This window comes from Phyllostomus discolor, chromosome 5, assembly GCF_004126475.2.
Source record: "Phyllostomus discolor isolate MPI-MPIP mPhyDis1 chromosome 5, mPhyDis1.pri.v3, whole genome shotgun sequence".
In the NCBI taxonomy this organism is placed as follows: Eukaryota; Metazoa; Chordata; class Mammalia; order Chiroptera; family Phyllostomidae; genus Phyllostomus; species Phyllostomus discolor.
The window spans coordinates 15,925,504-15,937,576 of record NC_040907.2 but is presented as its reverse complement, the minus strand read 5'-3'; the positions used below and the strand labels follow the sequence as shown (position 1 = coordinate 15,937,576).

The 12,073-nt window shown below is 41.5% G+C and overlaps 1 protein-coding gene across 1 annotated transcript in view; it reads right to left on the bottom strand.

Moving 5' to 3' along the window:
- The window catches only part of MACO1 (macoilin 1), a 57,515-nt gene extending 48,498 nt beyond the window's left edge, over positions 1 to 9,017 (bottom strand). The window contains exon 1 of the mRNA XM_028511680.2: positions 8,671 to 9,017. Within this exon, the coding sequence (XP_028367481.1) occupies positions 8,671 to 8,750 (80 nt within the window). The 5' untranslated portion in view covers positions 8,751 to 9,017. The remainder of the gene's footprint in view (positions 1 to 8,670) is intronic.
- Between the last annotated feature and the right edge of the window lie 3,056 nt (positions 9,018 to 12,073).

The window sequence follows — 12,073 nt, the reverse complement described above, 5'->3', positions numbered from 1 at the left end:
CAGAAACAAGATAGCCGACATACTCAAAATATCCAAATCAATAAAGTTATTGATGAAAATGAAAAATGCGTCTTTTATGGAAAAAAACATATGGACTTTTTGGCCAACCCAATACTATTATGTGATCTACAGACCTTATTCAAATTTCAGTAATTATCTCACTAATGTCCTTTATATCGATAGGTAGGTAGGCAGGAAGATAGATAGATACGACCTTGTACAAGACACTCTTGGTACCTGTTGCTTCACCTGGAAAATGAAGATGATGACCTTTCCCTACATGTAGTGGTGGGTTCAAGAGGATCACATAAGTTATTACACATAACCACCATTCAGAAAGGATGAAACTACACAAGATAATAAAAGAGGACAGACTTTGGTGTTGGACAGATGTGGTTCTCTATCAAAGTAACTAAACCTCCAGCAACTTCAGTTTTCTCACTGTGAAACCAAAGCTAAAACACTTACATACCCTTACTGGAACTAAATAAGAAAACGATGATAAAAATATTATGGAAAAGCAGAAACAACAAATAACTTTTTAAGCAATTTCCCTGTGTCGAGCACTATGCTAAGTATTTTATGTGACTTATCTCAATTATTCTTATAATAATCCTATAAAGTAGGTGATGAATTTACTATCCTCGTTTTACAGCTAAGAAAACTGAAGGTTAAAGCAGATTAAGTGAACTAGAGTTCAGGAACATTATTTGAACCCAATTTATATGAATTTAAAGCCCACATGCTGATCCATCACACTGGAGTTTCTCATCTCACATTTGATGCTCAATAAATATTACTTTCCTTCTTTATATCCCTTCCTTCATGCATATTCAAGTTACACGATTCTTTAATTCTCCAACAGAACCAGTTTTTTAAAAAATGAGATGTACTTTATGAGAGAATAAACCCTTATTCTAATTCATAAATTATAAATCTGTAAACAACTTGTAAACACACAATGAAGCTCTGTAGAAAAAAATTTTTAAATCAAATGTTCTTTGAAGAAATAATATAATGGCACAAAAGGTGGGACAACTGAAAACAGATTTCCAACAATATTCACAGCCCCAGAATGGTCACTGTAATAAACATGTAATTTAAAAATAAAAAGACAACTCTGAGCACGGGCTGCAAACCAAAGTGTTGCAGGTTCGATTCCCAGTCAGGGTACATGCCTGGGTTGCCGGCCATGACCCCCAGCAACCGCACATTGATGTTTCTCTCTCTCTCTCTTTCTCCCTCCCTTCCCTCTCTAAAAAATAAATAAATAAAATCTTAAATAAAAAGAAAACTTGGAAAAGTAAAAACTAGCTTTAAAAAAATAAAAAATAAAAAGATAACTCATTTCTTTAAAAAGTCAGAAACACAATGAACAATGAGTTATACCTTGTCAAGCTTAGAAAAAGACAAGAAAATATTACTTATTACATCTGAGAAGGAAGACTCCAACCCTGTATTTCTCTCATCTAAGGCCAGATTTTTTTATATGACCATGAACATAGTACTCATTCTTGCTAGAGTTCAAGTGTCCTTGCTATACATGACAGGCTAAGTACTGACTTCATTCAGTATTGAGCAGCGTATTTGGTTTTAAAAAATATTTTGAAAATGAACATGCCCTGGCCAGCTAGCTCAGTTGGTCAGAGCATCATCCCAATATGCCAAGGTTGTCTGTCGATCTCCAGTCAGGGCACATAGAAGACTCAACCAGTGATCACATAAATAAGTGGAACAACAAATCAATGTTTCTCTCCCACCCCCTCAAGTCAATAAATAAAATTTTTTTGCCCCGGATGGTGTAGTTCAGTGGATTGCAGGCTATGAACTGAAAGGTCGCTGGTTGGATTCCCACATGTCTGGGGTGCAGGCCAGATCCTCAGATGGGGGTGGGCAAGAGGCAACCCATCCATCCAAAGTTTCTCTCCCTCTCTTTTTCCCTCCTTTCCCCTCTCTCAAAAAATAAGTGAAATATTTTTAAAAATTTTTAAAGAAAATGAGCAAAGTAATAATACAATTTTAAAACTGAGCAAGGCACTAAGGGATATACAGTTCAAGAAAATTAGTGAAATGCAAACAAAAACAGAATGAGATTTTTCTAGCCACCTTCCCTGTGCTGGGTAAGAAACAGATCCTAAATAGCTCAAATGAATAGGTGGTATCTATGGATACACATCAAGTGGGCTATTGCACTATTTCAATCCACTACTAAATGCAAAACCTCTAAAAAAATAAAAGGCAACAAAGGAGATAGGGTGAGGATAAATCACTTTTGATGTCACAGTCTCATGACTCAATGTGAACACATCATCCTTAATAGTAGCACAGGAAAAAATACAAAGGAACAGAGGCCAGTGCTATGGAAGGGTCTCAGAGGCTGGGGATGACAGGCATCCTAGAAGGCTGATGAGCTGAGGTCAATTTGATGTCAGTTAGGTAAATGCCAAAGTAAAGATGTAATGCCTCAACAAATGTACTCTAACAGTTGGTTAAATCTTTGGAAGTTCCCATGAGCAGGATTCACGTGCCTAAAGATAAGAGACCTTAAAGAAACCATCACTCCTTAGGTATTTGAAGAATCCACGATGGGGAAAAAAAGTCTAGCAAAGAATTTATGTTTCTACCATTGGTATGTTCCATTACACTTAAGCAGCTTGTTGAACAGACAACCTACTTTTCTTCTGGGCCTACTTCTTGAAAATGATCCAAGTAAACTGAGTACACCCAAATCTAGCGAGCCTAGAGAGTAAAGTAATCAATATATTTGAAGAGCATACTACATTTCATCAAGAAAAGTAACCCAATTATAGTATTTCACTTTGAGTTTTTAACTATGTTGGTAAAATCTCTTTCTGACACTCCAGATTCCATAAGACATATATTGTACAAGTTATATCTTGTTACATGCCCTTAAGTATCGCCTGGATGGTAGCCTAGAAAATGACGTGAAACAAAACAAAACACACTTATAAAACCACTTATTAACCCTTATAAAGGGTTAATATCAGTAGGGAGATCTGGGAGAAATGTACAGAGAAAAAACTCTGAATATATAAGTACTTATAGAATATGAATTGGGTCCACCATATACAGACCTATAATAAGAGTGAAAAAATAAGTTGTTAAATATACCATTAAAGTCAGTCTCCAAATCTAGTGAGGTTCAAGAAAGCCCTGAAGGAATCAATATGAAGAGAAAGGAGAGTATCATTGATAAAACAGGAAGCTTTTAAGCAAATAATCCAAAACAGATCATGTTCCCTCCTTTCCCGGCTTCAGCTGGTAGCAGCAACTTAAAAGGAATTTTTAAAACATCTAATGAAACTAAATGCCAAGAGTGCTCAGAATCATAAATGAAAGTTAGAAGAAAGCAGTTTTTTCCTAAATCCTCACCCATGGACATATTTTTTTATTATTGCTTTTAGAGAGAGGAAGGGAGAAAGAAACATCAACGTGCGAAAGAAGCATCGGCTGGCAGCCTCCTGGACCGGCCTGGACCGAGCAACGTGCACACTTGGGCTGGGGACAGAATCCACAGCCTGGGCATGTGCCCGGACCAGAAATCAAACCCAAAACCTTTTGCCTCCAGGATGACCCTCCAACCAGCTGAGCCACACTGGCCCAGGCAGAAAGTATCAATACTTTTTTTTTTATTTTTAATGTAGTACACTACTAGTAAAAATTAAGGTCAAAAGTCCAGTGTGGCAGGGTTTTTTAAATATATTTAACCAAAACTACAAATAAAAGGGTTTAGCTAAACACCTCACTGGGAAGGTTAGTGAAACATTTCAATTCTCCATTGTACCAATCAATACCCCTCTAAAACAATACTGAATTTATCACTTTTAAGTCAGGTCCAGCATTGTTGAAATTAAAGCCTACCAAGACCACCAAAAGGCTAAGTAGGCTTTGAGGTTGCAACATTAGTATCTGGGATTTCAGTTGCAGAACACGTGTAAAATCAAGGCAGCCAAGGGTCATGTCAGCCTCCAGTGGCTTTAATAAGCATATCCCAAAGGAGCCTAAAACTAGGCTTAGGAAACAACATTCGGAAGGCAGAAAAAGCAGTAGAGAGACATTTGTGGAGACCAGATCATTGAGACAAGGGTTGAAAAAGGACATCAGGAAGCTAAAAAGGATGCAAACTTTGACCATTTAAAAAGTTAAAGGCCCAGAAACTCCTCTGAAACAAAGATGGGAAAAGTTATCATATATACCAGGGTCCGGCACAAATAACGCCCCTATTTCATTACAAAATCATGAGTACGTAATTCTGTAACATAACAGTATCACACTCAAGCACACCATATGACATTTTAGGTGAAATGTTCAAATTAAAGCTATAAATTATTACACCCATATTATCATCCTTCCAACCACACTTAAGCAGGCCTTACTTCTGCCAGACCCTGTATATGTATTTGCCAGCCAGTAAAGTCCTGAGTCCTCAGTAATAGTTTTAAGGCATTAAGAAAACAAACAAACAAACAAACAAAAAGTAAGAGACACGTAAAGTATTGCACTACCTCGGCTTCAGGAAACATGCTGCACACAGAACCAAGCACAGTGACAGAAGTATTCATAAATTCATAAGGGAAGAAGTGCTTTCTTCAACCATCAGTAACAAAGATATAAAATAGTTTCCTGAAGCTTAAAACACATGCCTTACATAAAATGCTTACTTTTACTTATGTAAGTAACAATTTTAGCTGCAGAGACTTTAAACATAAATGTTTCTGCCTCTGTCTTCTACCTACCACACTTATCTCTTCATCTTCCTATTATAAGTCAGTAATTTCAGGCGGAAGGGAGTGAGGATATGGCAAGGTGAAGGGTGGGTGAATCCACAGAATCCCCTTAAGGCTTGTAAAATCTACATGGCACCCCAACTCCACTTCACCTGGAGAATCACTGCATGTAATTGGATATGACTGTTGGGAGTGCCTGGTGCCTGTGTGAGGGCAGATCCAGGGAGAGAATCACTGCCATAAAACCCAACATGTAACATTAAGTGGAATTATTCATTTTACATTCCCTTTTTAATAACTATTGTTCATAACTTGCAAAGTGCTTTCACATCTATCTCATTTGAGACAGAAAATATTCTCTCACTTACAGTCTACTTCACCATAAAATAGCACAGGGCAAAATAAAGCTGTTAATGTATCAGGTTAACCACTAAAATAGCAAACTAATATTTAATTGAACACAAATATTTTTATTTGAACAGAACTCAAAGTTCTTTAGAACCTCAAAACCACTGCACAAATTTAAGAGGGAATTACTATGACCTGCTGGACTGTAAACTTCCTGAAGACAAGGAACTGTCATATCCTTTACCCTCCCTAATTCCCCCGAACAATGTAGGTTCTTAAAACAGGGGAATAGATTAGCTTATACTCATTTATCAATTCATTCAACATTTATTGAGCAATGAATTCCTACTGTGCCAGGCTCTATGCTGGCTCAGATTTTTTTTAAAGTGACATTTTAGCTCTTAATTATATAAAAGAAAATGATCACCATTCCTGTTTCCTTTCTCTCATTCTTGATTATTAACTTGACTGGAATAACATATTCCTAACAAGTCAATTTTCAAATGATAGGCACATATATAAATGTAGCTCACATTAAAATAATGTCTAAAATCTATTTTCCTTCTACCATGCCCCTGAAACAAAATTCTATCACAACCATTGTACTGGCAGTAATAATATCATTTGACAATCACCTTGGTCACAGTTGTTGGATTAGAGCCCATGATAAAAAGCATTATCAGCAACAGAATTTCTTTCAACAAGACCAAGCAGCAACTGACACTTGTTTTTGACTACTGGACTTTTGTTGATAGTTGTATCAAATCTTATAGTCTTTCCTTCCTCCTTAAGGGGTAGGTCTAACATGTGATACTACAGCAAATAATATTTCTATAGCATGCTAGAATCTGAAGAGTTTCACAAACTGTACATATCTCCTTTAGTCCTCAAAACTCATTGGAGAGATGAAAGAACTGGGGATCAAAGCTGGGGTTCCCTGCCTTTCCAAAGTGGCATTTTGAGAATGAACCTAGATCTACTGATGCCAGCAGTCCAGTGCTTTCTTCACGAAGGCTGCCTTTTTGCTATCCCAAAGTTCAGTAAGTTGTAGCAACTGAAAACATAAAAATAAGACGTCCATGAAAGTAAAAGTGGACAAAGTAGTTCTCAAAATTGTCAACAGAGCTTCAGAGGGGAACAAACAAGAAGAAAGCGCTCTATTTAATGAGACCAAAACTGGCTAGACGTTGAGAAACAAAATGGGCAATAGAAGGTGTGAAAAAGTTTAGTACAGAGTTAAACTTGATGATCAACAAGAATGTGATATTCACACAAGCTCAAACATTAATTTATAACTGGCCCACACATTATGTTTGCTTTAGAAATAATTTAAAATTATTTTCTCTTCCTTTTTTTCTTTATTTTCCTTGTTGACACTATTACAGATGTCCCCATTCCCCCACTGCCCAGACCCCTTCTAACTCTCTTCTTAAAAACAGAATTGGAAAAAAAATCCTATGATCCCATTCTTCAGTCCAATACTCCATAATATAAAACTAAGAAACAGATAGCTAAAACACTAATTTGATATATGATGTAAAAATATATTTAGGTCTTTTATTAACAATTAACTTAAACAATGCCAAACAGATTTGAGAGCTGAAGCACTGTTTCTTAAAATTTTACACATGAAATTCTAATTCACTTGCATAAGGTATTTACTATTAATCTTTAACATAAGAATTCAAATTGCAAAAGATTACCAGTAAAATAATCTTCTTTAGACAATGAAGTCACTTCCTCACATTTACTCACACTGATTGAGTGAGTGGTTGCAATGGGGCATGTACTAAACTGGGCATATTTGTCCAAATACAAAGAGAAGTTGCAATATAACAGAAGACATGTAAACAATGCAGGATTGGCAATCTTGCTATAAATGGAGATGCTTTTCATATATTACTGTAAATAGCAGCCAATCAAATGCTGCAGATGTCCTTTGTCTACCAACTCTGCTGTATATACTTTTTTTCTATTCTTGTATCAAATCTTTTTCAAATCTTTTATTTAGTTGTTCAAATCTTTTTCAATATTTAGTTGTTCAAATCTTTTTCAATAGCCAGGGGGCAAAAGCCATTTTGTTATTCAAGAATTAGAGTGTGTGTAACTTGAAGAGACCTCTCCTCCATCCATTAAATTTATAGGAAAAAAAATTGTTTTCTTTCACAGTTTCAGTTAAAATGGTCAGATTTGATTGATTCAACATGGATTTTGGTCTGTTTTACTCACTGCTGTACTCTTACCGGCTAGAAAGGGCCTGGCACATAGTGTATATATTTGTTGAATGAATGAATGATTTCTATGATCTATGGCTCATTACATAAGAATATATTCAAGAACTTTTCACTTTGACTTCTTAATGCTTTTAAATTGGAGATAAAGAAACCCCCCGATGTTTACAACAGTCAGCTGCTTGTGAAAAAGCACTCATTCCATTCGTGTAAACAGTAGCATGTGCAAGGTGTACAGTTATGCTGAGACAACTAGGGTGTCATAAACTACCTCATGTACTTCCTTAAGTCCCACAGCTGAAAGAGCTAAACTGTAAAACACCACGAAGGCTCATTTAAACCTATACTCACAGGCTGAGAATTCTCCTTTGTAAACTAATTACTTTCTCCACTGAAACAATTTCTTTATCAAGGCAAGAACCATTTAGAATTAGCATTCTGAGTAGATCCAGAAAATAACAGTCGTACACAAATTCTGCTCAGGGAAGCTGTGATTGTCACTAAGTTGCCCCATGAACCTGTTGTCCGCCCCCCCCCCCCCACCTCGGTGTACTGAACTCAGTTTCTACTTAAAGGGACACTGCTTTCTTCAGGGGGAAAAATGCGAATTGGAAGAAAAACCCTTTGGAAAGGTTCGAAGAAAACCATCCGCTCGTAACTGTCAAAATAACGCTTGTTGACGAAATGATCATCAGCTCCTTTCGAGGCTGGAGTGGGGCCACAGGGCATGATTTGAGTGTATCGGCTTCAGCCCTCGGTGCCAAGTTTGAGATCCCATAAAAGAAGTAGAAGGCGAAAGAAGGGGCAACGTGGCCATCTGCCTGGTCTGCCAGAGGACCGCGGGGACACTCTCTGCTCCTAACTTTGTCAACCTTTTTCCCCCTAGTACATATGGTCCTCGAGCCTCCGGGCTCAGGGTGGTGATTCCCAAGCTAGAGTCGGGCTGTGGGGCCAGTGGAGGCCGGTCCGCTTCCGGAATGGCCCTCAGGGTGAGCAACGCTGGCTGGGGGCACAGACAAGGAGGGGGCTCACTACCCCTCCCCCCTTTGCCCCCCCAGCGGGGGGCCCCCCCCCACCCCAGGCGCTCCCAACGGCAGTGCTGTGGCTCCCTCAGCTCGCGCCCCCCGCGCCCTGCCTACCGAGCCGGCGGCCCTCGGCCACGCCCCGCGCCCCCGGGACGGACCCCCGGCGGGCGGGCTAGGGCCCCCAGTGCAGCGCTCCAAGGGAGAGCCCCCAGCGCGGGCGTGCGGCCTAGTCGGGGTTACATAACGGGGCCCGGCCCTCCAGAGCGGCCAGGGGCTGCGGGGCCCAGGCCAGCGGAGGAAGGGAACACTGCCGCTCACCTGCCGTAGATGCCCTCGGTGATCCGGTTCCGCTTTAGGGGGCGGCGGAGCTTACTGCAGTCGGCGTTCCGCCGCTTCATCCTCCCGCTGGGGGGCCGGGTGCTGCTGCTGCCGCCGCCGCCGCCGCCGTCTCTCACCTCAGCCGCCGCCGGCCCGCCCCGTGTCGGGCCTGGACTCTACCCCTGGGGCCGGTCACAGAGACATGGAGCCAGCACCAGGGGGAGGGGGGTGGGACGGGAAGGGGGGGTTCAGAGCCTCCTCCGCCTTCGGAAACAAAGAAATGACAATTCCGGGCCGCCCGCCCCAGCACCAGCCAGCCATCTGCCCCGCCTACTAGGCTCCGACGGACAGCCCTTGAGACCAATCAGAGGCACTGCTATGCCACTGTCGGCCAATCCCAGAGCCCATTGAGGCAAACCGGACTCTAGAACCCGCCTCTTTGAAGGACAGAAAAATGCACCAATCACTATAGTGTCTGGGCCAGTGCCTGGGCCTATCAGAAAAGATTTAAATAGAGGCTTATAAATAGGCCCTATAAATATAACATCCTATATTATTCCTTGTTGCGAAGGTACATTTCATAATTATTGGAATGCGTTTCACTGTACTGTAATCCGTAGTGGAGTATACCGTGCTATTTTCATTGTAATCTATCACTAGCACCAACGAGGCCTGGGTTTGCGGCAAGTGCTTGTCCTGCGCTGACATGTGCTCCAGTCCGTCGCGTCATTATGTAAGGGGCTCGCAGCACCCTTCCTATCCAGGAGCCTCCGGCCTCAGCGCTGGGGACCTTCTCTGCGAATCCTTGACCTCTCCGCCCGGCGGGCCTCGTCACCTCACATTGGGAGTATGAATGACAAAGCAACCCCCCCAATACACAAATACACGCACACGCACTCACACTGCCGGCTTCTAGCGAGCTGATGACAGTGCGACGGCCAATCGGAGGAAGTGCAGAGCGGGGCTATTGTGGTTCTGCCCCCTGGCCTTACGTCACGGGGGCGGAGCCGTGGGTGCGCACGAGACGTTCTTCGGGGTTGTAGGTGTGGTGTGTGGGGCGGTGCAGCCGGGGTTCCACGTCCGCAGGGAGGGTCGGGCTGCGGGCTCTGATGGCACTGCGCCTGCTGGACAGGGCTAGCGTCAGGGTAGGAGGTGTTTCTGCCCCGGGGGCGGGGCTGCAGGGAGTGAGGGTTAGGCGGGAGGCCGTTCAGCTGCTCGACCAGGCCTCGGCCAGGCTCCTCAGAAGTAGGGAAGCTAGGCCATTGACTTTTCTCACCTAACACTCCCAAGGCACCGATTTTGTGCCAGGCACGGTTACAGGGTGTTTTGCATCTGTTGTTCACTTGTTCCTCATTACTCCCCTGCAATGTAGGCATGGCAAAATCATTACTAGAAAACACAGAAAAGTTATTTTTTTAAGAGAAAAAGAAGAGTGTATGTCATTAAAGAAAACAGAAGAGGTAGGAAAGTCACTGGAGGGAAAAAGCACCCATGTATCTCCTCACCCTAACACAACTACTATCTGTTAGTATTCTATATTTTTTTTCTGTTTTCTCCCATGGATAATATTTCTATTACTCTTGTTATTATTAAAGAGAACAGTAATAATACTAGACATTCATTTTTGTATTCTGTATTTAATATAGGCATTTTTAAGTGTTATTATGCTCCCTTCCTAAATACTTCTGATGTTTACAGAATTTCCTAGTAAGTGTGAATTAACCACTCACAAACAGTGAGACTGTTAGGTGGTCTTCCAACACTTTTTTGAAATTCCAGGACGTAGACTTCCTGCCAAGATGGAAGCATATGTAGATACACTGTGCCTCCCGCACAACCAAAAGAAAGACAACAACAATTTAAAAACAAAAAACAATGAGGACTGACAGAAAATTGAACTGTATGGAAGTCTGACAACCAAGCAGATACAGAAGAAACATTCATCCAGACCAGTAGGAGGGGCAAAGATGGGCAGTCGGGTGGAGAGGATTCCTGGAAAGGCAGCTGCTGGAAGACTGGAGTAGGGCAAGGCGATGGCTGGCAGACAGATAAGGCTGTGGATTGCGGACCAGGTGGTCCGATGTTCTCACGCAGATAAACTGGGAGGAACAACTGGGGAGCAAGACAGACCTCGCAATGCGGGGAAATAAAGCTTCAAACTTCTGATAGAAAACATCTGTGGGGGTTGCAGCAGGAAAAACTCCCAGCCTCACAGGAGAGTTCATTGGAGAGACCCACAGGGTCATAGAACGTGCACAAACCTACCCACCCGGGAATCAGCACCAGAAGGGCCCAATTTGATTGTGGGTAGTGGGGGAAGTGACTGAAAACTAGCAGAGATTAGAGCAAGCACCATTGCTGCCTCTTGGACTGCAGCGGTGGGGTTGCCCCACCGTGGTGAACACCTAAGTCTCCGCCCCTCACTACATAAAAGGTGCATCAAGACAAAAAAAAAAAAGGCCCAAACAAAAGAACAGATCAAAGCTCCAGAAAAAATACAACTAAGAGACAAAGAGATAGCCAACCTATTAGATGTACAGTTCAAAACACTGGTAATCAGGATGCTTACAGAAATGGCTGAGTATGGTCACAAAATAGAGGAAAAAGTGAAGGCTATGCTAAGTGAAATAAAGGAAAATGTACAGGGAACAAACAGTGATGGGAAGGAAACTGGGTCTCAAATCAACAGTGTGAACCAGAAGGAAGAAAAAAACATTCAACCAGAACAGAATGAAGAAATAAGTATTCAAAAACAATAAGGAGAGGCTTAGGAACCTCCAGGACATCTTTAAATGTTCCAACATCCAAATCATAGGGGTTCCAGAAAGAGAAGAAGAAGAGCAAGAAGTTGAAAACTTGTTTGAACAAATAATGAAGGAGAACTTCCCCAATCTGGCAAAGGAAATAGACTTCCAGAAAGTCCAGGGAGCTCAGAGAGTCCCAAAGAAATTGGACCCAAGGAGGAACACACCAAGGCATATCATAATTACATTACCCAAGTTAAAATGAAGAAGAGAATCCTAGAAGCAACAAGAGATAAGGAGACAGTAACCTACAAAGGAGTTCCCATCAGACTGTCAGCTGATTTCTCAAGAGAACTTGCGGGCAAGAAGGGTCTGGAAAGAAGTATTTGAAGTCATAAAAGGCAAGGACCTACAAGCAAGGTTGCTCTATCCAGCTAAGCTTTCATTTAGAATGGAAGGGCAGATAAAGTGCTTCCCAGATAAGGTCAAGTTAAAGGAGTTCATCATTACTAAGCCCTTATTATATGAAATGTTAAAGGGACTTATCTAAGAAAAGAAGATAAAAAATATGAACAGTAAAATGACAACAAACTCACAGTTATTAACAACCACACCTAAAACAGAAACAAAAACAAACTAAGCAAACAACTAGAACAGGA